The sequence below is a fragment of the Erythrolamprus reginae genome, chromosome 2 (assembly GCF_031021105.1).
Source record: "Erythrolamprus reginae isolate rEryReg1 chromosome 2, rEryReg1.hap1, whole genome shotgun sequence".
NCBI lineage: Eukaryota > Metazoa > Chordata > Lepidosauria > Squamata > Dipsadidae > Erythrolamprus > Erythrolamprus reginae.
In genome coordinates, this window is record NC_091951.1 from 209145356 (window position 1) to 209169552 (window position 24197).

Genomic DNA, 24197 nt, shown 5'->3' on the forward strand with positions numbered 1-24197 from the left:
GAAACAGATTTAATGGAAAAATGAATAGATACAGTTCACACATCACACAGGGCAACATTTTAGATAGAACATCCCTTTTAATCTTATATGGAAAGTTTTGGTTCACTTTACTAAACATTTAGAGTGAATTAAGAGAGATTTATCCACAATAATATTGTGGATTTTGAGGGATTTTGTATGAAAGGTGAGGATTTAAAAACCAATTCATAAATCAATGATGTATTCTGGTGATAGTTTGTTTTCCTTTATTTTGTTATTTTCAGTCCCTGGTATTTAATATTGTAGTCTGTTAATTTTTAAAAGTGTAATATGTTTCACTTCAAAGAAAGAATTTACTCTTCTCTTCTCCCACTCCTGCTCACCTGATTTTGTTATCACTGTTACAGATACATACATAGTATGCCCAACAAGTTCATTGAGATTTCGAAATCGGGAACGTAGTTTCTCTCTTTCTAGTGTTGCATGCCCATTCCCTTCAATAATCTGAAAATAAATGAAAAATAAGTAAAATCAAGGAAGGAAATCAGGTGGTCTGCCACAATGTAAAATAAGGAAGATGACCTTGATGGAGAGATGCAAGCTCTTTGGGCAAAGTAGCAAGGGGTGAAATATAAACTCAGAACATTTAGATAAACTTCAGAAGAGACTCAGGCACACACTCCCTTATTCACTGAATTATTAGAAGGAAGGGGAATTATAGCACAACCAAACTGACAAAATTATGTTATTACAGTATAACCAACCTCAATAATGGTAGCTTAGCCTTCTAGTGGAATTGTTCTACCTAACAGATCTGGCACACAACCCACAAGCACACTCCTTTATGCAAACATTCCTTTTATATTTTACCGGAATTCTTGTGAGTGACTCTGGAATGCTCTTTTTAACACCATCTATTTTCACTCCAAAGAGGACAAAGGCCACACCTTCCACTTTCTTTCCATACAAATACCTGTAATGACATAATGGAAATAAAGGCCCAATTTTACATCTTTGTTTTTCCTACTGATCTCCTTTGACAGAAATGGGGTACCTCAGTGAGGGCATTGACCTATTTCTCATAGCTCCTTATTTTCTCAGCTCTACTCATTCAGGCATCTTTCTCCAAGTCCTTGTCACTTCTGATGCTCAAGCTGGGCAGGAAAATTGGAGAGGGGAAGTGTTCCTTCATCCTTTGCCCATTTTATTTTCTGATTTCTAAATTATACTTCACCATTCTCTTTTACTTGCAAAAGTAAAAAAGTATGGAGTAGAAAATATACCACAATTAAAGACTTAATACAATTGAAATCAATCATTAAAATAACTAAGAGATTGCTGAAAGAAACATATTTGTAATTTCCTAAACAGTGGGGAAATGGGATTAGGGCATTTTTTTATTATTGTTATCATTTCCCTGAAAAATGAATTTTATTATTCTCCCTCTGATCATTTTTATGACTGGGCTACCACCCTACCCTTGACACTAAAAAGATGCAGTATTAAAGCTATAAGTGATAATTGAGTTTGGTATCATAAGTAATCAGATTAATAAAGCTAAATAAAATCTATTAACATCTGCATGAAAGGGATTTTTCTTTGGATCATAATATTCAGAAAAATAAGATTTGGAGACTAGTACTGATCTCAACATATTTATTTGAAATTTAGTTCACAAATACAATAGTACAAAATTGCTTTAGCTACTCATAAATAATAATACCTTGCAGTGATAGACACTTGAAAAATTTTATTGCCATCAATGTAAAGAAACTTCTCTGATGGTTGCAGGCGGACTTCAAAGCTTGGCAACACTACAGAAAAAAAAACCCATATGAAAGGGTAGAAATCTAGCTCTGACAGAGGATGTACCCGCTGGATTTAATTCAATATATTTTATTATTTATTTATATCCTACCTTTATTATTTTAACAAATTACTCAAGGCAGTGAACACATCTGACATATCTTTCTCCTCCTATTTTCCCCACAACAACAACCCTGTGAAGTGGACTAAGCTGACAGAGAATGATTGGCCAAGGCCACCCAGCTGGCCGATTTCATGGCTAAGACCATAGTAGAACTCCCAGTTTCTAGCCTGGTACTTTAACCACTAGACCATACTGGCTCTCATAACTTTCTAGGAGAGATCATAGCAGCCATCAAAGGGGATAAAACCCAGGATCAAAAAAATAGATATGTTGGACAGAAATTATCTTTCTTACCATATTCTCTGACATCAAAATATGCAGTATAAATCTCCTCTGGTGAATGTTCATATTTGGCCACAGCCTTCCATGTCCCAAAACTATAGGAAGAAAAAGAAGAGATTTTTCATTGCTTTGGCTTTACAATCGATTTATGACAGAAGAGAATAAAGAATAACAAACTTAGGAGTAGGGGTGGTTTCCAGTGGTTCAGACCGGTTTGTGTGAACTGGATGTTAATTTTAACCTGGTTCACTGAACCAGTTGTTCCAAGGACGGGCTGACCCTGACCACTCCCTCCCAGGAGTCTCCACATTGCCCATTTTGGATGCGAGGTAAGCGCAGGGACTGCACGGAGGCTCTGGGAGGGTGAAAAATGGGCATAGCAGAAGTCCAGTAACGGTTCTGTTTCTGGTCTTGGGAGGGCCTCCTGTGCCCAGGGAAGGCTGTTTTTGCCCTGGAGGCTTCAGGAAAGCCTCTGGAGCCTCAGAAGGCAAAAAACTGGTCTACAAGAAGTACGAGAAATTAGTTTGTTTTAGGCCTCCAGATGGCCTCTGATGTCTGAGGGATGCCAATTTCACCCCCTTGGAGACTTGAGGAAAATTTCTGGAGCCTCGGGAGGGCAAAAATGCCACACACCCATAGCCATACTCACCCAGCAACTAGGCAGTGAAACAGTTGCTAATTTTTTCCAATCCCACCACTGCTAAGAAAAGATTTTGAAAGTCTTCTAATCCAATTCTCTGTTCAAGCAGAAGACCCTATACCTGTGAGGTATAGGCACGCAGAATCATATCTGCTGGCATGCGAGCCATTGCCCTAGTTCAGCTGCAACATACATGTGTGGGCCAGCCAGCTGATCTTTGGCTTTCACAGAGGCTCTGGGAGGGTGCTTTTGGCTCCCAGAGAGTTTTTGGAGAGATGGGAGTGGGTGTTTTCACCCTCCCCTGGCTCCGGGGAAGCCTTTGGAGCCTGGGGAGGGTGAAACACGAGCCTACTGGGTTCACCGGAAGTTGGATAATAGGCCATTTTCAGAGGGGAAATTGTTTTCCCCCTCCCCAGGCAATGAATTATGGGTGTGGGCACTCTTGCATGCGCAATAGGGTGCACAGACACTCTTTCAGCACCCAAGGCAAAAAAGCTTCACCCTATACCATTCCACACATATGGCTGTCCAATCTCTTCTTGAAAACCTTCAGTGTTGGAGCACCCACAACCAGGGCCACCATCAGGAATTTTGGGGCCCCATACAGCCTAAGAGTCTGGGGCCCCCCGCCATTTTAAAATTACTTTATTTTGCTACATACCAATTATGTATTAAATTTACCTTTCACAAAAAAAAACTAAACCCTGCCACTACAACAAGGTACACTTGTTTGACAGATTAATAATATGAGTCATTTTATTAAATCTTTTGGTCAAGTATGTTTATTACTATAGTGCAAATATGACATCATAAAGGAAAGCACTTATACTTGTTTAGGGTGCTTTCACATGTAGCAGATTTTACGTGAGGATTTTCAGCTGGCTAGCCAAAGTCAATCAGAAGCACCAAATCCACAGCAGGAAATCTGCACGTAAAATCTGCTACATGTGAAAGCACCTATAGAGAGCCAACACCATTTAAAAGAGCCCTCTTAATAAATCCTCAGGGCTTTTTCACATTGCGTTTTTGGCCTCCCTTGCCGGGATACGTTGGTAACCAGTCAGAATCAGCTGTCAACTTATCCCTGCACAAAGAACTGGCCAAGGGAGGCCAAAAACACAATGTGAACACTCCTTTAAAGTGAAAGTCCCACCCCCAAACAGGCTGCTATGCTAGTAGCATAGCAGCCTACATCATTATTAATACAAATCACACATACCTTTGGAGGTATTGTGTGCTTTGTAGTTCTCCAGCTAAAAACCTATATATTATATATTATTGCCCCAGGCCCCCAGTTCCCTCTCCGCAGTGCCGCACACCCGATGCCCTAACAATCCCCCCCATCCACCTTCTAACATTTTTCCATTGCCCCCTGTACCTATAAATGATGTCCCCTGGTCCCCTGACGGCCACAGCAGTGCTACCCGCTCGCCGGCTTCAATACGGGTAGTACTGCGGCTGTGCGAGGAGCTGGAGCTCGGCGCTGCTCACTGGGCACAATGACTGCTGCAGGCGCCAGGGGGCCAGCACACGGTGGTGGGCCAAAACCGCCCCCCCCCCCCATTTTTCAATTTGGGCGGGCCCCTGACACCAGTAGCAGTAATACTAGCCTATCGGCAGCCATGCCCACAACTTCTGAAGCCAAGGCAATATCTATTATTTGCCCACTCAATTTCATTGAATTGTATTCCCACATGTGCTGCTCCAGGCTCCTCCAAAAAACAAGAAGAAATTGAAATGTGATGGACAAATGCAAAATATCAAACCTGAATTTTTCTTACTTTAATAATCAATCTGAAAAGCAAATTAAAAGGGAACATACAATACGGCTTTATTCTATATCCAGTCTTTAATAGCTGAATGTTTTTCCCCCACATCAGAGTTTAACTTTGTCTTCAAAACAGGTTGCCTTATGACAATGTTCACTTACCTGACAAATTCTGGTAAACTGTAAGATCGGGTCAAGAGTGAAGATGGGTTGACAGGATTAGAACTGACAACAATGCCTCGTGGGGTCTGGGCACAAGGAAATAAAATACAGGTGTGTTAAAAAAAATACCTGTTACATATTATTTCCTATATATTCTGTATCATCAAACTCCAGCCGGAATATTAGATTTTATTGATTTGATTTGATTTGATTTGATTTGATTTGATTTGATTTGATTTGATTTGATTTCTATGCTGCCCTTCTACTTAGACACAGGGCAGCTCACAACATAAGTTTATACAAAACATGTAAGAAAGCTGAATTAAAATACACTCTAAAAATCCCAATACTTAAAATTAATCAATCACATTCATCCCACCATGCACCATACATTCAATCATTGGCCAGGACTAGATGTTAAGACTCAGTGGGGCCAAGCCTGTCAGCAGAGGTGAGTTTTTAAAACCTTGCAGAAGGTGGAGAGAGTGAAGACAGTGCGAATCTCTGGAGGGAGTTCATTCCAAAGGGCTGGGGCCGCCAGAGAGAAGGGTCTTACCTTAGGCCCTGTCAGACAGCATTGTGGCTGACAGGACCTGGAGAAGGCCAACTCTGTGGGATCTGACTTGCCGCTGGCTAATGTTTCCTCTAATTTTTTTTCCGGTGTGGGCAGAAATGTATAATGTCTGAGCGGCACATTTTCATGCCTGGGCATGGACCAGTTAGAAACCCAGAGATAAAGTGAATCTGGCTTCCCCACCCACCACCCACCACCCATTGTCTTTGCTTGTGAGACAGTCACAAAAGGGGGTCAGGTGACCTCAGGACACAGCAACGATCATAAATATGAAACGGCGGCCAAGTTTTGATCACGTGATCGTGGGGCTGCTGCGAAGGTCATAAGTGTGAAAAATGGGCATAAGTCACTTTTTCAGGGCCATTGTGACTTTGAATGGTCAGTAAATGAACCATGTAAGTCAAGGACAACCTGCCTTCCCCCCTAGATGTTTTCTGTGAAGCTTCAAAATGGACTCCTGATCTGCTTCTAAAAGAGCGCATTGGTCAGACAAATAATCCTTGGCTTCTGACCTCAATGGAGGCCAACGTTTCTATCTTCTGAGTAAGATGGTTATTAAGTGAGTTCTGGATCACTTTAACACCTTTCTTGCCACAGTCGTTAAGTGAATTCCTGCAGTTGCTTGTCAGAAGATCCCAAAAGATGTTCATATAACCCAGGGACATTGCCACCATCATAACTATGGACCAGTTGTCAAGTACCCAAAGTTTGATCCAATAACCCCTTTATTTTTCTAACAAAGTCCTTCCTTCCTCCATCCCTCCATTCATTTCATTCTTCCTCCTTCCTTCCTTCCTTGTTCCCTCCATTTCTCCTTTCTTCCTTCTCCCACGGGTGGCAGACAGTGGTGGAAGGCTGTTGACCTTCTTTCCTTCCTTCCTCCCTTGAACCCTGGGCTGGGATCGGGTGATGGCAGGTCCCCGCAGCCCTGTGCCTGCCTACCTTCCTCCCTGCCTTCCCCATCCCCTTCTATAGCCAAGTCTCTTTTTTTACCTCTCTCTGTCTCTGACTTGGCTTCCCCTCAAGAGGACCGCAAGGGTGGTGGGCGGCCGCACAGCCGTACACCTTAGAGGGAACAGTGCCACTGATATACATCAGAAGATGGTCCTGTATGTAGTCTAGTCCGATGCCATGTACGGCTGTATAGGTCATAACCAACATTTTGAATTGTGTTCAGAGGCTAATCAGTAGCCAATGCAGCTCACGGAGTGCTGTAGAGACATGGGCATATCTCAGAAGGCCCATGGCTGATTGTGTGACTCCATTTTGCACTATCTGCAGTCTCCGAACACTCTTCAAAGGTAGCCCTATGTAGAGAGCACTGTAGTAGTTGAACCTCGAGGTGATAAGGGCATGAGTGACTACGAGACTCCCTGTCCAAATAGGGCTGTAACTGATGCACTAGGTGGACCTGAGCAAACTCAGCTGTGGATTGAGGAGGATGCCCAAGTTGTGGACCCTTTCAAAGGGGGTCAAAAGCTTCCCCCACCCCTGAGTAATGGACAGAAAGGTGGGATTGTCCTTAGGAGGCAAAACCCACAGCCACTCCATCTTGTCGGGGTTGAGATTGAGCTTGTAAGCACCCATCCAAACCCTAACAGCCTCCAGACACTGGCACATCACTTCCACTACTTCACTGAGTTGACACAGGGTATAACTGACCATCATCAGTATACTTATGATAACTCACCCCATGTCACTGGATGATCTCACCCAGAGGCTTCATGTAGATATCAAACAATAGGGGGAAGAGGACCAACACCTGAGGAACCCCACAAGGGAAGCACCTAAGAGTCGAGCTCTGGCCCCCTTCCAATACCAACTGCGACAGACCAGAAAGGTAGGAGGAGAACAACCGCGGTATGATGCCTCCCATTCCGAACCCTCCAGTCGGCGCAGGATACCGTGATCGTTAGTATTGAAAGCCGCTGAGAGTTCAAGAAGCATCAGGGCAGAGAAATGACCCCTATCCCAGGCCCACCAGAGATAATCCATCAGATTTTCTATGTGAGGACATAATATAGAGAGCAAATGCAAACCAGCTGGTGGGGTTATAAAGTTACTTCATATAATCTAGTACCCAGCAGGTACTAAGTTATAAAATGAATCAACAACCACTCCTTGTTCAGGGGATTATACTAATCACACAGGACTGCAGACATGATTCTCACCTGAAACTCGACAATCACAGTTTTGTCCATCCTGTGCATGTTGTGATCCATAGAAAAGACACGATATCGCACTAAGAGAAAAGATACTAACTGTAATTTGTGATAGCATTCAGAAGACCACATGCTGGTCTGTGACCGTTATAAAAATAGATTGATTGAGGTGCTTGCATCCTAAAAAAAGTATTGTCATAAATTCTCTGATATTTTGTTATCTGTCAACCGCCCACATGATTCATGCAGCAAATAAAGATTCCTGGAACATTTTTATTACCAAGAGTATAATTTACTGAGGCAACAAGGATATGGAAGTAGCAAACAGGGATACAGAAGTAGCAAAGGCAATACTAATGTTTTGCATGCAAACAGCATAGTTAAAAGTTCCCCTTTTTCCATCCAATCAGTATGGTCAGTTCAATTCAGTTTGTTTGGCTAATGTAGTTTCTACCTGATAGACTTTCTCAGCAGATGAGCTTGGTTCTCAGACTCTAAGTCAGTGCTCTTTGCATTCTTTTCCCTCCCATTATGCCTCCCCTGCATTCCAATCTATTCCTTCCCCCCATTCTTCTTATCTGGCTGTAAGCGGGTTTGCAAAGTGAGCCAAGTCTCAACCATGACAGCAGCATCCTCAGGCACTTTAAAAGGCTAATGGATTTATTCTGGTGTAAATATTTCTTGATTACTTCAGTCTAGGTCTCCTGTATCTGAGACAAAAACACCACCTAGTTCTTCAAAGGAAAGCTAAAGAAAAGACTTTTCTGGAAAGAAAAGGTCTTCAAGGTTGCATATTTAAAATTTAAGAAATTTTCTTAAAGAAACACAGTAACAATTGGCTCAACTTAACTGGCTCCTTATCAGGAGGGATTTAAACTAAAATTGAGGGGGGAGGGTGACCAATCTTTAGGATCTCCAAGACTTAATTCCAAGCAAAAAACCCATAGAAAGCAAGGCAAATAACTAAGTAAGGCGAGATGTGAAGGAAGATAAACTCAAACACAAAATAGGAGAGTTTGGAAGTACACCCAGAGTTAGGCAGAAAGAACTCAAGTGCCTATATATAAATGCCCAAAATCTGAGGAACAAACAGGGTGAACATAAATGCCATTTGTTTACTGATATACTGTTAATAGATAAATTGGCATGATTAATGCAATCTATTAATTAATTAATATCCATTAATGCAAGATTAATTAAAGTGATTATGCAATATTGACTAATTGTCTAATTGACTAATCGCAACAGAATACCCTACGCAACTAGATTTACAATTCTAGGTTTAGAAAGCTTAGAAGTACGCCGTCTTAAACACAACCAAAGCGTAGCCCATAAAATCATCTGCTACAATGTCCTTCCTGTCAACGACTACTTCAGTTTCAACCACAACAATACACGAGCACACAACAGATAAAAACTTAAAGTAAACTGCTCTAAACTCGACTGCAGAAAATACGACTTTAGTAACCGAGTAGTTGATGCATGGAACTCATTACCAGACTCTGTAGTATCGATCTGGCATGTGTGACTGAAACCTGGCTGGGCCCCGAGGGAGGAGTACCTCTCTCGGAATTATGCCCAGCCGGGTTTCAGATATGGCATTAGCCTCGACCCCAGGGAAGGGGGGGAATGGCTATTATAGCCAGGGAGAATCTTCGCCTGCGTAGACTCGTTGCCCCTGAGATTGCGGGTTGTGAGTCACTCCTTTTGAAGTTGGATTCAGGGGTTCAGGTGGGCTTGTTACTCATGTACCTGCCTCCCAGCTGCGTGTCAACAGCCCTGCCTGTGCTGCACGAGGAGGTGGCCTGGTTGGCAGTGGAGTTCCCCAGACTTATTGTCCTGGGGGACTTCAATCTGCCGTCACTCGGCAGTTCCTCTGGATTGGCACAGGAGTTCATGGCCACCATGACAGCTATGGACCTGACCCAAGTAGTTCAGGGTCCGACTCATGAGGGTGGACACACACCCAATATGATATTCCTCTCGGAGCAATTGAATAATGGTCTGAGACTAAGTGGCTTAGAAGCATTGCCTTTTTCATGGTCAGACCATTTTCTACTGCGGCTCGATTTCCTGGCTCCAATTCCCCCCCCCGCAGGGAGGCGGAACCGATTAGGAGGTTCTGCCCCAGACGCCTGATGGACCCTGAGGGCTTTCAGAGGGTGCTTGGGGTTTTACCAGATTCACTCATCCACAGCTTGGCAGAGTCTCTTGCTGAGGCCTGGAACAAGGCTGCAGCGGAGGCTCTCGACCGAATTGCGCCTTTGCGACCTCTCTGTGGCACTAGACCCCTTAGAGCTCCATGGTTCAATGAGGAGCTCCGGAAGTTGAAACGCCAGAAGAGATGCGATGGAGGAAGAGTAAGTCTGAATCCAACCGAACATTTGCAAGAGCTTTTATTAAGACCTACAAAGTGGCGCTCAAGGCAGCAAGATGCGCGTACCATGCTGCCTTGATTGCATCAGCAGAATCCTGCGCAGCTGCTCTGTTTAGGGTGACCCACTCCCTTCTAAATCAGGGGGGAGTTGGAGAGAACTTACAGGGTAGTGCCGAGAAATTTAACTCATTTTTCTCTGATAAAGTCGCTCGGATCCGGGCTGATCTCGACTCCAATTGCATAGCAGTATCGGCTGACAATGAGTCAGTCGAGGTGACTGGGGCTAAACATCTTTGTCCATCAGTCTGGGAGGAGTTTGACTTGGTGACACCTGATGAAGTGGACAAGGCCATTGGAGCTGTGAGTTCCGCCACCTATCTACTGGATCCGTGTCCACCTATCTACTGGATCCGAGGGGTGACACGGAGCTGGGCCCAGGAGATTGTCAATGCCTCCTTGGGGAGGGGGTCCTTTCCGGCCCTTTATAAGGAGGCACTTGTACGCCCCCTCCTCAAGAAGCCTTCCCTGGACCCAGCCTTGTTTAATAACTACCGTCCAGTCTCCAACCTTCCCTTTATGGGGAAGGTTGTTGAGAAGATGGTGGCGCTCCAACACCAGCGGTCCTTGGAAGAAGCCGATTATCTAGGTCCTCGACAGTCTGGATTCAGGCCCGGCTACAGCATGGAAACTGCATTGGTCATGTTGATGGATGATCTCTGGCGGGCCCGGGACAGGGGCTTGTCCTCTGTCCTGGTGCTTCTTGACCTCTCAGCGGCTTTCGATACCATCTTGTATGTTGTGTCCTGAGGACAATCAGGGTTTGTAACTACCCATAATTGGGGTGTGGAACGATACTGTAAGCTGATTGGCTAGTGAGCTAGGTGGAGCTGGGTTACATGTATATAAGCAGTCAGTTAGATCAGCCTGTTGCTCTTTCTTCTGATGATGTCTGTTACCTGTTTTTAACTACAATAAAGAACTGACAACTGCTCCAGGCTGGCTTTTATCTGTATGCGGATATAACATTTGGTGACGAGGATAAAAAAGTGTTTTATGGACTTAAGGTAACCAGGATTCCTGCTTAGTCACCACTGTGTTTTTTTTCTTCTCCTTTTCGGGTTGCTCTTTTCTTCCTCAGCTCTGTTGTTATTGAGCCGGGTTTTTTGGACAATTCTATTGCTAAGTTTGCGACAAACCATCTGCACTGGGGGGTTGAGAGAGCTATTTTAAGCCTGCATGCAATCATTGCTACTACTGGAGAAGAAGATTCCAAGTTCAGTTCTTTTAGGAGCCGTTGTTGCCTCCCATGCTGCTGCTGCTAGCACTCAAGGTCTCAGCTGTTCTAATTGAGTTTTTTTCTGTGTTGCTACCGCAGTTTTTTTTCTACAGCTGCATTTGACGGCCGGAGGGGAAAACCTCCCAAAGAATCATTGTTCTGCTCCTGTGACTGCTGGAAATTTTGTGGGGCCATCTGCATTGCCGCCAAAGGACTCAGCTGCCTGACAGCTCAGGAAGGATCTTGTTTTTTTCCCTTTCTTAATTATTTATTCTTTTTTTTCCCTTTGGAGCCACCTGGGTTGTGCTACTATTGTTACTAAAAGCCACTTGTGTATACTAAGAGGATTAGTTATTAATATGGCGAGCCCAAATTCATTTCTTGTGCCTTTTGACCCATTTGACCCTAGTAGTGATACGTGGGAAAGTTTTTTGGACCGTTTTGAATGTTATCTAAAGGCACAAGATCTTAGGGAATTATCAGAAGCTCGCCGCATTGCTTGTTTCTTAAATGCTTGTGGCAAAACCATGTTTCGTATGGCACGCGCTCTTGTAGCACCACAGGTGGTTTACGAAGTTCCATGGGAAGAGCTGATGGACAAACTTAAGAGACACTATGCGCCAGCTCCGTCCTTTATTTTAAGTCGTTTCCATTTTAGACGCCACATCCAAGCTGAGGGAGAATCAATTACACAATACGTGGCTGCCCTTCGTGACGCAGCAAAAGACTGTGACTTCGAAAATTTAGAACGTTCGCTATTAGAACAATTCGTTTGTGGGGTGCGAGATCTCCAACTTCAGCGCCGCCTCTTGGCCCACCCTAAACTTACACTAGCTATAGCTAGTGACGATGCCTGTGCTGCAGAGATGTCACTTCACTCTTCCGCGAATATACAACGACGTATTCCGGAAATGAAAGAAACTCTTCCACAAATAAGCATCTATGCGACAACTTACCCCCTTATAGACAACACAAATTATGGTGAAACAGTTGCCCGCCTACATACCACCACCAACTGCCATCGCACATCAAACTTTGGAACCAAGCAGAGGATTACATCGGTGCGACGATCAAACTACCCACCGTGTTTCAGCTGTGGAGACCTACATCTTCGCTCTTCGTGTCAGTTCTGCACTGCAATCTGCTACAGCTGCGGAAGGAAGGGGCATCTATCTAGAGTCTGCCGTTCAACATCTAACCAAACCGCCAGGTGTGGTACACCTTCACGTCACACGCAACAACATCTGTCGGGACAACGAAGTGATTGTTTCGCCACAGAAACAGATCAGGAATTGTGCAACGGAGAGGAGGAAGTATTTCTAGCAGCTGGATGTGGGACTAAGAAAATTTCAATGGTTGTAACTATTGAAGGGTCATTCCTAGAAATGGAAGTAGACACTGGGTCTGCCAGGAGTTCGATTTCCTGGGACACACTTGCCCACCTGGTCGTGGACCCATCTAAAGTTAAGCTGGACCCAACAAGTGTGAAACTGAGGGATTATCAAGGAAACCTAATTCCAACCAAAGGGGAGGGAAAATTCCATGTAAAAAAGGGAACATTTTCTGGGATTCTCCCATTGATAATTGTAACTAATCCCCTACCATCGTTATTGGGGAGGGACTGGTTTACCAAATTAGGTTTGTCCATATCAGGAATTCATTCAGTAGCCTCTGATGTATATTCATGTATATTTGATGCAGTTCTTATTCAATATAATGATCAGTGGCCATTGATACTCGCGGCAGATGCTTCCCCTTATGGTATAGGTGCCGTGCTTAGCCATCAATTACCTAATGGCTCACAGGCCCCCGTGGCATATTTCTCTCGGACTTTGTCCAACACTGAGAGAAATTATAGTCAGACGGACAAGGAGGCCTTGGCCCTTGTCGCATCTGTTAAAAGGTTTCACGACTATTTATATGGCAGACCCTTTGTCCTGCAAATGGATCATAAACTGTTATTGGGTATTTTAGCGGGTACTAAGGAATCCCCACAATTCACATCCCCCAGGATGATTAGATGGATAGAATTTCTAGCGCCCTATAATTATCAATTACAATATCAGCCTGGAAAGAGCATGGCACACGCAGATGCTCTTAGCCGTTGCCCTCTACCAGTACCAGTTATGGACCCATCACCAACATCACAGGTCCTCCTGATAGAGGAACTTAGTAACTCACTGTCTGCAGCCGACATAGCAGCCCACTCATCTACGGATAATACTATTTCACAAATCATTGATTGGGTGATACGGGAGTGGCCCACGGAAACCATACCTAGTGAATTTAGACAATTCCAGACAAGGCAAAGCGAGTTATCTACACGTAGAGGGTGCTTGCTGTGGGGATCAAGAGTCATTGTTCCCCCGTCCTTACAGGACACAGTTTTAAGCCTACTCCATGAATGCCATCCAGGCATAGTCCGGATGAAGGCCTTGGCTCGTAGTTATGTCTGGTGGCCGGGGTTAGATAAAGCCATTCAGATGTGGGTAGAGCGCTGTAGGGAGTGTCAGAACTCCAGACCTATGCCTCCGGAGACACACCCAAGGCAGTGGGAATTACCTAGAGGACCATGGTCTAGGGTCCATCTTGACCGGGCCGGCCCTTTCCATGGGCATCAATTTATGGTATCAGTAGATGCTTATTCAGGCTGGGTGGAAGTAGATATCTTACAGTCTACGACATCGGAGAGTGTAATCAATATCCTATCGTGACACTTCTCCACACATGGGTTACCCGATCAGTTGGTGACCGATAATGGACCGCAGTTTACATCTGCACAATTCCAAGTATTTTTAGCCACCTTGGGAATTAGGCAAACGTTAACAGCCCCTTGGCATCCGAGAAGTAATGGCCGGGCGGAGAGGGCTGTGCGGTCCACAAAAGAGGCCTTAGGCCGCCTTAAAGGACTGGATTGGAAAAGTAAAGTGAACCTTTATTTAATTACGCAACATTCAACTCCCTGCCCTACCACAGGCAGGAGCCCAGCAGAGGTTCTTATGGGCCGGCGTCTGCGTACGAGATTAGATCGGATCCACCCTACATATACTCCTGACATAGATAAGGAACCACCAAAATGTACGAGAGTATTTGCCCAAGGAGATCCAGTATATGCTAGGAATTATGGGGGGGGAGAACAACGTTGGGAGCTAGGTTGGGTTTTGGATGTAACTGGACCTTATTCTTATAGGGTCCAGCTAGGGGATGGAAGGATCTGGCGACGGCACATAGATCAACTACGCTGTCGAACTTTAGAAGCCATTACACCAGCATTACAAGTACCACCTGTCCAACCAACCAGCATTGCATTACCCGATTACACAGAGATTACCCCCTCCAGGGGAAATCAACATCCAGGGCCAATACCGAAATCACCACATCAGGAAAGTCACACAGAAGCACAATCAAAATCCGTGCCTAGAGAAACAGAACCATCAGTTCCCTCACCAGTTCCCTCACCAGAGGTTGAACTTCGCCGTTCTCTAAGGTCACGCAAGCGACCCACGTATCTAGAGGATTTTGTGTGTACTAACCAGGTGGGAAGGGGTGTTGTGTCCTGAGAACAATCAGGGTTTGTAACTACCCATAATTGGGGTGTGGAACGATACTGTAAGCTGATTGGCTAGTGAGCTAGGTGGAGCTGGGTTACATGTATATAAGCAGTCAGTTAGACCAGCCTGTTGCTCTTTCTTCTGATGATGTCTGTTACCTGTTTTTAACTACAATAAAGAACTGACAACTGCTCCAGGCTGGCTTTTATTCTGTATGCGGATATAACATTGTATACTACCAATACATACTTGACTAAATAAATAAGTAAGTAAATAAATAAATAAATAAGTAAATAAATAAACAAACAAACAAACAAACAAGTAAGTAAGTAAGTAAGTAAGTAAATAAACAAACAAACAAACAAACAAACAAACAAACAAATAAATAAATAAATAAATAAATAAATAAATAAAAATAATAAATAAATAAATAAATAAATAAACAAACAAACAAACAAACAAATACTGTATTGGGAAACTCTGAAAAATATGGTCATTAAAAAAACCCATACCAGGACAACACCGCTGAGAAAGAAAAGCAAGAAATCCAGGAACCAACCAGCATGGCTGCACAAAGATTACTCTGACAGAGATAGGGATAGGGATAGAGAAAAAGGACAAGTACAAAAAATGGAAAGAGGGATATATAACTAAGACAGGATATCAGCCGATAGCCAGAATTTGCAAAGAGGTAGTCGGGAAAGCAAAGGCTCAGAATGAACAAAGACTTGCAACAAAAGTCAAAGATAATTTTTAAAAAAAATCTTCTAGCATAAAAATAGCAAGAAAAATCAGTTAGTCCACTAAAGAGAGAAGACGGCAAGGAAGTAGCAGGCAGCAGAGAGAAAGCAGAGGTGATTAACTCAATCTTTGCATCAGTCTTCACGCAAAAAAAAACCTAAAACCCAACCTACCAGAAACATAACTGAAAAAAACAGGCTGGAAACAAAAGTTAAAATAAACAAAAAAAATAGTAAGAGGACACCTGTCTGATCTTGATGAACACATATCACCAGGATTTGACAGATTACTTTCCCAGTCCTAAAGGAACTGGCTGGCAGATGTCATTTGAGAACCACTGTATCACATCTTTCAAAAATCCTGGAACACCAGGAAACTACCAGAGAACTGGAAAAGAGCTGACGTGATTCCCAAAAAAGTGGAGGGGGAACTAACCCAAGAAACTACAGAGCAATCAGCCTAACATTAATACATGGGAAGATACTGGAAAAGGTAATAAAAAATCAGATCTGCCAACATCTAGAAACAAGTAAAATAAAAACTAGCAGCCAAAAGGGGTTTGTTAAAAAGAAATCATGCCAAACCAATCTCATTTCATTCTTCAATACAGTGACTAAATTAGTAGACCAGCAAAATACTGTGGACATAATATACTTAGACTTCAGCAAAGCATTCAACAAAGTAGACCACAGCCTACTTCTTTGTAAGCTAGAAAAAAGTGGGATAGACAGCTTCATCATCAGATAGATTCCCAAGTGGCTAACAAACCATATTCAATGAGTAGGCCTTAATGGGTCTAAGACCACATGGAGAGAAATAAGCAGTGGGGTACCACAAGGTTCCATCTTAGGCTCAGTACTCTTCAATTTCTTCATAGACTACTTAGATGAGGGAATAAAAGAAGAACTTATCAAATTTGCAGATAATACTAAGCAGGTGAGAATAGCTAACACCCTAGATGGCAGAGCCGAGATCCAGATGGATCTTGACAGACTTAAATACTGAGCCCTATCTAACAAAATGAAATTCAATGTTGAGAAAAGCAAAGTTACACTTAGGTAAGAAAAACCAAATGTATACATATACACTGGGTGAAACCAGGTTTGGTAGCAGTGATTGTGAGAGAGATCTTGGAGTCTTAGTGAAGAACCAGCTAAATATGAGCCAGGAGTTTGCAATAGCAGCCAAAAAAGCCAATGCAATCCTAAATTGCATTATTTATTTATTTTATTTATTTATTTATTAGATTTGTATGCCACCCCCAGAGCCACCATCAGGAATTTTGGGGCCCCATGCAGCCTAAGTGTCTGCCCCCCCCCGCCATTTTAAAACTATTTTAAGTCGCCAAGCCACTCCATCCCCCGGGGATCATTTCCCGCCTCACGCCAAGCGAGGCGGTCCCATAGGCCAGTGTTTCCCAACCTTGGCAACTTGAAGATATCTGGACTTCAACTCCCAGAATTCCCCAGCCAGCAAACGCGAGGAGCTGGAAAGGACGAGGGGAGAGAAAAAGCAGGGTACCAGCAGTCAGGCGGGTGTCTTGAGGGGGCACTCCCATCTGGAAGGAAGGGAAGAAAGGCGAGGGCGAGTTATGAAGGAAGGAAGGAGGGAGGGAGGGAGGAAGGAATGGTAAAAGGGGCGATCAAGAGAGGAATGGGTGAATGAATGGACGGAGGGTGGGAAGGAAGGAAGGAAAGAGGGAAGGGACAGGAACAGAGGAAGGGTGCAAAGGAAGCAAGGAAAGGTGCGAAAGGGGAGAGTAAGAGAGGAAGGAGTGAAAGAAGGGAATGAGGGAGGAAAGAAGGGAGGAAGGAAAAGGAAAGCAAGAAATGGAGGGAGGAAAGGAAGGGAGGAAAGAAAGAAAGAAAGAAAGGGGGAAGGGACAGGAACAGAGGAAGGAAGCAAGGAAACTTATGAAAGGGGAGAGTAAGAGAGGAAGGACTGAAGGGAGGGAGGGAGGGAAGAAGGTAGGAAGGAGAAAGAAAAGAAGAAATAGAGGAAGGGAAGGTAAAAGAGAGAAAGAAAAAGAGCAAGAAAGAAAGAGAGAAAGAAAATGAAAGAGAAATAAAAATAGAGAGGGGGAATGAAAGAAATGGAAGGAGGGAAGGAAGGAGAGAAAGAAAGAGAAAGAAAGAAAGAGAAAGAAAAAGAATGAAAGAGCAAGAGAGCAAGAGAGAAAAAGAAAGAAAGAGAGAGAGAAAGAAAGAAAGAAAGAAAGAAAGAAAGAAAGAAAGGCAACTTCAAAGAAAGGCTCACTGAGCATCTCTCACTCTCTCTCTCTTTCTATCCCTCTTTCTTTCTCTCTCTCTTCCTTTCTATCTCTCCTCTTCCTTTATCTCCTCTCTCTCTCCCTCTCTCTTTCTCTCTCTTTCTCTCCCCCCTCTCTCCCCCTTTCCCTCTCTCTTTCTCTCTCTCCCTCTCTTGCTATCTCTCCCCCCTCTCCCTCTCTTTCTCTGTCTTTCTCTCCCCCCTCTCTCCCCCCTTTCCCTCTCTTTTTCTCTCTCTCCCTCTCTTTCTATCTCTCCCCCCTTTCCCTCTCTCTTTCTCTCTCTCCCCCTCTCTCTTTCTCTCTCTCCCTCTCTTGCTATCTCTTTCTCTCCCCCCTCTCTCCCTCTCTCTTTCTCCCTCTCCCTCTCTTTCTCTCCCCCCTCTCTCCCTCTCTCTTTCTCTCTCTCCCTCTCTTGCTATCTCTTTCTCTCCCCCCTCTCTCCCTCTCTCTTTCTCTCTCTCCCTCTCTTGCTATCTCTTTCTCTCTCTTTCTCCCCCCTCTCTCCCTCTCTCTTTCTCCCTCTCCCTCTCTCTCTCCCCCCTCTCTCCCTCTCTCTTTCTCTCTCTCCCTCTCTTGCTGTCTCTTTCTCTCCCCCCTCTCTCCCTCTCTCTTTCTCTCTCTCCCTCTCTTGCTATCTCTTTCTCTCTCTTTCTCCCTCTACCTCTCTCCCTCTCTCTTTCTCTCTCTCCCTCTCTTGCTATCTCTTTCTCTCTCCCCTCTCTCCCTCTCTCTTTCTCTCCTCGGCGGCAAGGTCGTCAGCTGTGAGGCGGAGCTCCGGAATGGAACACTGACGGCGGTGGCTAGACATGTTGCTAGACACCGTAAATGCCGTCCAGCCGCCGCGGTCAGTGCCTCTGTTCCAGAGCTCAGCCTCCGCCTCACAGCTGACCACTCTGCCGCTGCCCCATGGCTACTACCTGCTGCCTGCGACTGCTGAGAGAAAGAGAGAGGGAGAGAGGGGGGAGAGGGGCCTACTACCCGCTGTGGCTGTCGCTGCCGCCGCCATCACCCTCCCGCTGCGCGCCGCCCTTCCGCTGCCGCTACCCTCCCACCAGCCCCAAATTGGAGGAGGGGAGGGGAGGGAAAGGAGGAGCCACCCCGCCGTAGCGGCTTGTAGAAGAGGGGGGCAGTGGCGCACCCAGCCGATCAGGCAGGTGTGTGTGTGTGTGTGAGTGAGTTGCGAGGAAGGGGCTGGAGCAGCGGCTGCATTGCCCAACGCCGCCACCCCGGGAAAAGGTAGAGCCGCGTTAAGGTCCCGCAAAGCAGGGCCGAAGCGGCAGCCCAGAAGCCGGTATGCAGAAGCCCACGGAGAAATCCCACAACTTCCGCATCGACGCTCTCCTGGCCGAGGAGCCGGCGCAGCCGGTGCCCAGTGTCTCCCCGGAGAGCTCCGCCAGCAGCCCCGGCGCCTGCCTGCACCCCGCCGGGCTTGGTCCCCCTGCCCGCCGCCGCCTTTGTCCCCAAGCCTGGCTTGCTCAACCTGCCCCCGCCGGCCTCCCTCGGCGGCTTGCCAGCCATCTACCCGCCTCTGCTTTATCCAATCCCGGCTCTGGCCGGCCAGCACGCCGCCTTCGCCTACCCCACCAGCCCCAAAGCTCACCTGCTGCAGCCGCCAGGGAAGCTCCAGCCGGGCGGGGCGCTGCAGTTGCCGGAAAACGTGAAAGGCGCTAAGAAGGAAGCTCAGCTTCCTCTTCTCACAACTTTTTGAACAATTAGGGGCCCCGGCCTTCTGGCGCCAAATTTGCAGCTCCTTGCACATGCGCAAAAGGGCCCGGCCTTTTTCTTTTCTGAGGTGACAGTCTGCGCATGTGCAAGGAGCTGCTGACTGCGGGCCCTCTAATTGGTCAATTTCACTGGGCCCGGTACGGGACTCCCAGTAGTACCCGTCTATCGGCGGCCCTGGCCACCCCTCTCCGTAGACTCAATCAAGTGAGGTACTAATAACACTCTATAAAACCTTTGTTAGAGCACACCAAGAGTACTGCATCCAGTTTTGGTCACCACACTATAAAAAAGATGTTGAGACTCTAGAAAAAGTGCAGAGGAGAGCAACCAGGATGATTAGGGGACTGGAGACTAAAACATATGAAGAACAATTACAGGAACTGGGCATGAACAGTCTAGCGAAGAGAAGGCCCAGAGGAGACATTACAGCAGTGTTTCAATATTTGAGGGGCTGTCACAGAGTCACAAGACATACATCTTTCCATTCCTCCACTCTCTGGAAATATCTAAAATAAATGACAAATCCCAGGAATTGTTTTGTTTATAGCATTATTCATCACATAACCACAGTGGCAACCCAGGGGAGTGAAGAAATAGATACAGAAGAAGAGTTTACCTCGGGAGCCTGGTGTATAGATGCCTTTATCTGTCTGGACCAACAGAAAGCCACTCTGGTAAGAAAGGAGAACCACCTTTTCCAAGCTCACTGGAAGACCAGTTACTTGTACAACCACATACTTATTTTGCCTGGAGTCCTCATTCAGTTCTTTTGCAGGAATCTGAATGGTGAGATGAGGTAGAGCAGAGCTTCAAATGTAATCATTACTAAAGGCCACCAGAGGCCTCATTCCGTTCAATATTCATATTTACATAGTCTTATATCTATAAAGTATAGTAGTTTAAGAATAAAGTAGAGCTTTGCTATATGCATTGATAGATAGGTATTATAGTAAAGATTTTAGATGAGATGAGAAAAGAAAGGGGGGTAGTACCTGCATGCTAGCAGGAATATGTATTGTGACAACTTAGTTTGGTTATGCTTATTAATTTTGTGGATAAAAGATATTTGTGAGTTATGTTATTAGTATATTGTCAGTAATTATCGGATGGATTGAACTCAGACAGAGATTGTATCAGTTTTGATCAGAATTTCTGTTGTGTATACCTTCCTCTTGATTTATGTTGAGGAGTTTTAATTGGTTTTTATTTTATTGTTTTTAAAATTAGATAACCATCTATACCACTTCTCCCAGGCCTTGTAGAACTCTGGATCGTTTTTGTTTTGTATTTCCATTGTTATTTTTGATAATTCAGCGCGTTCCATGATTTTACTAATAATGGTTAAATTTGTCGGGGTGTCTTCTTTTTTCCAATGTTGTGCGTATGTTAGCCTGGTGGCCATCAGTATTTGGATAATAAGATATCTGTCTTCTTTGTTTAATTTCTGTCTAAAAATGCCTAGAAGGAACAGTTCTGGTTTGATTGTGATCTTTGTCGATATGACTTGGTCCATTATTCTTTTAATTTGTGTCCAAAATTTTTGGGCGTATGTACAAGTTTACCATAAATAATAGTATGTATCCTGATTCTTCTTGCATTTCCAACATAGGGATGATACGTTTGGGTACATTTTAGAGAGCCTAGCTGATGGTAGGTGCCATCTATATATCATTTTAATAGATTTTCCTTGTAGGATACAGCAGGTGTCATTTTATAGTTAATTGTGAATATTTTTTCCCACTCTGTGAGTTTTATTATATATCCGAAGTTTTGTGTCCATGCAATCATGGATCCTTTGACTTGCTCTTCTATAGTGTCATGTTTTAATAGATAGCTGTATAATTTGGAGATCATTTTTATGTTAGGTCCAAATAATGTTAAGTCAAGAGGGTTCGGGTTTTGAAAGCCAAGGGTATTTTTGTGTTGTTTGTATTTTGTGTTTATTTGTGTATAAGTATTCCGTTTTCTTCTAGTTGTTGTCTAGTGAGAATATTATCATTAGGATCTAGTAATTTGGAATAGGTTATTATTTTTGGTGTTGAGAAAGCGATCTGATAGGTAATGGATTCATTTGGGGATAGCCATTTTGGAATTGCTAGATAGTGATTTTTTTTAATCTGTTGCCAGGTTGATATTAATGTATTTCTTATATAATGGTTTTAAAAGTATTTTGGTATTTTGTTTGGTTCTGCCATTAGGAATGTGTGCCATCCTGATTGTAGATTGAATCCTTCTAAAGAAAGTAATCTTGTGTTTTGTAAGGTTATCCAGTCTTTGATTTTAGTTAAAATAGTGGCTTGATAGTAAGGATAAAAGTTGGGGAGGCCAAAGCCTCCCCTTGATCTATGATCTTGCAGATTTTTTAGTTTATTCTTGCCTTATTTTTGGTCCAAATGAATTTATGAATTAATTTATGTAATTGTTCAAAAAATGACTTGTTCAGTTTGATTGGAGCTGCCTGGAATAAATATAGATATCTGGGAAGAATATTTGATTTTATTGCGGCAATCTTACCCATCAGAGATAGTTTTAAATTTGTCCATCTGGTTAGATCTTTTTGTATGTCATGTGTAAGTTTGTCGTAGTTATCTTTTTTTAAAGTACTATTATTCGCTGAGATCGTGATGCCAAGATATTTAGGTTTTTTCACTGCTTTTACTTTAAGAGCTTGCTCTAGTATGGAGTTTTGTTCTGTTGTCATGCTTTTGGTTATGATTTTGGTTTTATCTAGATTGATTTTAAGACCGGTTATTTCCCCAAATCTATAAAGTTCGTTCATTAGAATATGGGCTATTTTGAGTGGGTCTTGAATTGTGAATACTATGTCGTCTGCAAAAGCTTGAAGTTTAAAGTGTTCCTTTTTTATTTTTGGCTTCTGCTAAATCAGTTTCTGATCTTTCCTCACAGAAGGCTATGGAGAGGCCCTATAGTGTCCAGCTAAAGCAACACAGTCAATGAAACTAATGAAGAACATATCCACGAGATCTCGGCTTGCCATTCTGCTCTTCCAACTTACATTTGGTGTCCTTTTCCCACTGCCATGTACCCACAACTTTTTTCTCCTTGGCCTTTTTCCTTCCTAATTTACACACCAAGAAACCTCAGCCACTAATTCCAAGTTCAAGACAAATGAAAATGAGAGTGAGGGAATCCTCACCCCAAATAAATTTTTACTGGTCGACCGTCTCAACCTGGAGAAACGTGAATCCCAGCACATAATGAATTCTGCCATCTGGGCTGCACACTGTAACTCTGCAATCATATAAGAGCTATTCTCACTTTCCCTTTATCATGCTTCATTTGGCAATTATAGGATTATCCAAATATACAGGAATACACACAGGCTAACACCTACCACTTTTACCAATATGAACAAATCTGTCCAAAATTCCAACTTGAAAGTCAGAAGGTTAATTTCTATTGATGAGATTATGGTCCAATTTGCAGAACTTTTCTCAGTATCTATTCCTCCAGATGCCAGCAGCTGTTTGATATTCTTTGGGTTCAAGTACTAGCAGAGTTGGATTAATGAAACCTTGGATGGGATTTGGTCAGGGAATAAGATTTCAACACTGAAGCCCTCTGGACTATCCAGGACTATTGGAAACAGATCAGTTATAGAAATATACTATTTAGCATTCTTCTTTTTCTCTCCCTTACCATTGTTCATGTTGAGAGTAAACACAGTTCTATCAGCACACAGACTAAACCCAATTTCTCCTCCCTGGATAAGGGTGAACTAAAATTGTCCAGAAATCTTTGGAGTTTCCTCGAATGTCTATTCTGTGACCCCTCGCCACTTTAGGGGTCACCATTCGTGGCTTCAGTGCATCGTGTGTTTTTTCCTTCCCCCCCCCCAACACACACATTGTCCCTCACGTGCTCAGTGTTGTCACATCTCTCCCCAGAGGACCCCCCATGCCAGGCAAACTGGCTTCCAATCCAGATCCTGAAGATACTGAGCAACAACAACAGTCACCTCCTGCACCCAGAATACCTGCAGCCGCTCTCCTCCATGCCAAGTCTGAGCCTCCTTTTGCCTGCCTAGCTGGGGCTTTTTTCTTTTTGCCTCTCAGCTATGCATGCTTCCAGCTCCTTGCCCAGCTGCTTCCCCGTGCCGCAGCACTTCCAGAGCCCCATCTGGCTCTCCTTCCGCCCACCCACTCCCTTAGTTCAGGGATCTCTGCTCCCCGCTGCCATCAAGCCAAACTGATTTGACTGGCCAGCTTGTTGATGGCAGGGGGGTGGACAAAAGAAAGATGCAGCAGAATTAAATTGCGGTGCAAAGTTCAAAGTTGGAGAAGAAGGAGCCAAAGAACTTGATGCATCTTTCTTTCATCCCCTCCCCCCCCCCCCCCCCGTCCTTGCCATCAACAAGCCGGCCAGCCAAATCAGTTCGGCTTGATGGCAGTGGGGAGCAGAGATCCCCAAACTAAGGGGGTGGGGAAGGAGAGCTAGATGAGGCTCCGGAAGTGCTGCGGCCCAGGAAGCAGCCCAGCAAGGAGTTGGAAGTGTGCACAGTCGAAAGGCAACAAAAAAAGGGGGGGCAGCTAGGCAAGCAAAAGGAGGCTCAGACTTGGCGTGGAGGAGAGCGGCTGCAGGTATTCTGGGTACAGAAGGTGATTGCTGTGGGTGCTCAGTATCTTCAGGATCTGGATGGGAAGCCATTTCGCCTGGCACCGGAGGTCCTCCGGGGAGATGTGCAAAAACACCAGGCATGCGAGGGACAATGTTTGGGAGGGAGAGAAAAATAATCCTACT

At 44.3% G+C, this 24197-nt stretch overlaps 1 protein-coding gene across 3 annotated transcripts in view; it reads right to left on the reverse strand.

The window, feature by feature from the left end:
- LOC139161888 (A.superbus venom factor 1-like) overlaps nucleotides 1-24197 on the reverse strand; it is a 150699-nt gene that overhangs the window by 105224 nt on the left and 21278 nt on the right. For 2 of the 3 annotated variants that reach the window (XM_070741584.1, XM_070741585.1), the window contains exons 3-9: nucleotides 20053-20215; nucleotides 7507-7577; nucleotides 4762-4847; nucleotides 2204-2286; nucleotides 1703-1793; nucleotides 850-952; nucleotides 363-483 (exon numbers count right to left, since the gene is read on the reverse strand). In XM_070741584.1, the coding sequence (XP_070597685.1) occupies nucleotides 363-483; nucleotides 850-952; nucleotides 1703-1793; nucleotides 2204-2286; nucleotides 4762-4847; nucleotides 7507-7577; nucleotides 20053-20215 (718 nt within the window). Of the gene's footprint in view, nucleotides 1-362; nucleotides 484-849; nucleotides 953-1033; nucleotides 1083-1702; nucleotides 1794-2203; nucleotides 2287-4761; nucleotides 4848-7506; nucleotides 7578-20052; nucleotides 20216-24197 lie in introns of those variants that run through there. The other variant, XM_070741586.1, reaches the window with a different exon arrangement.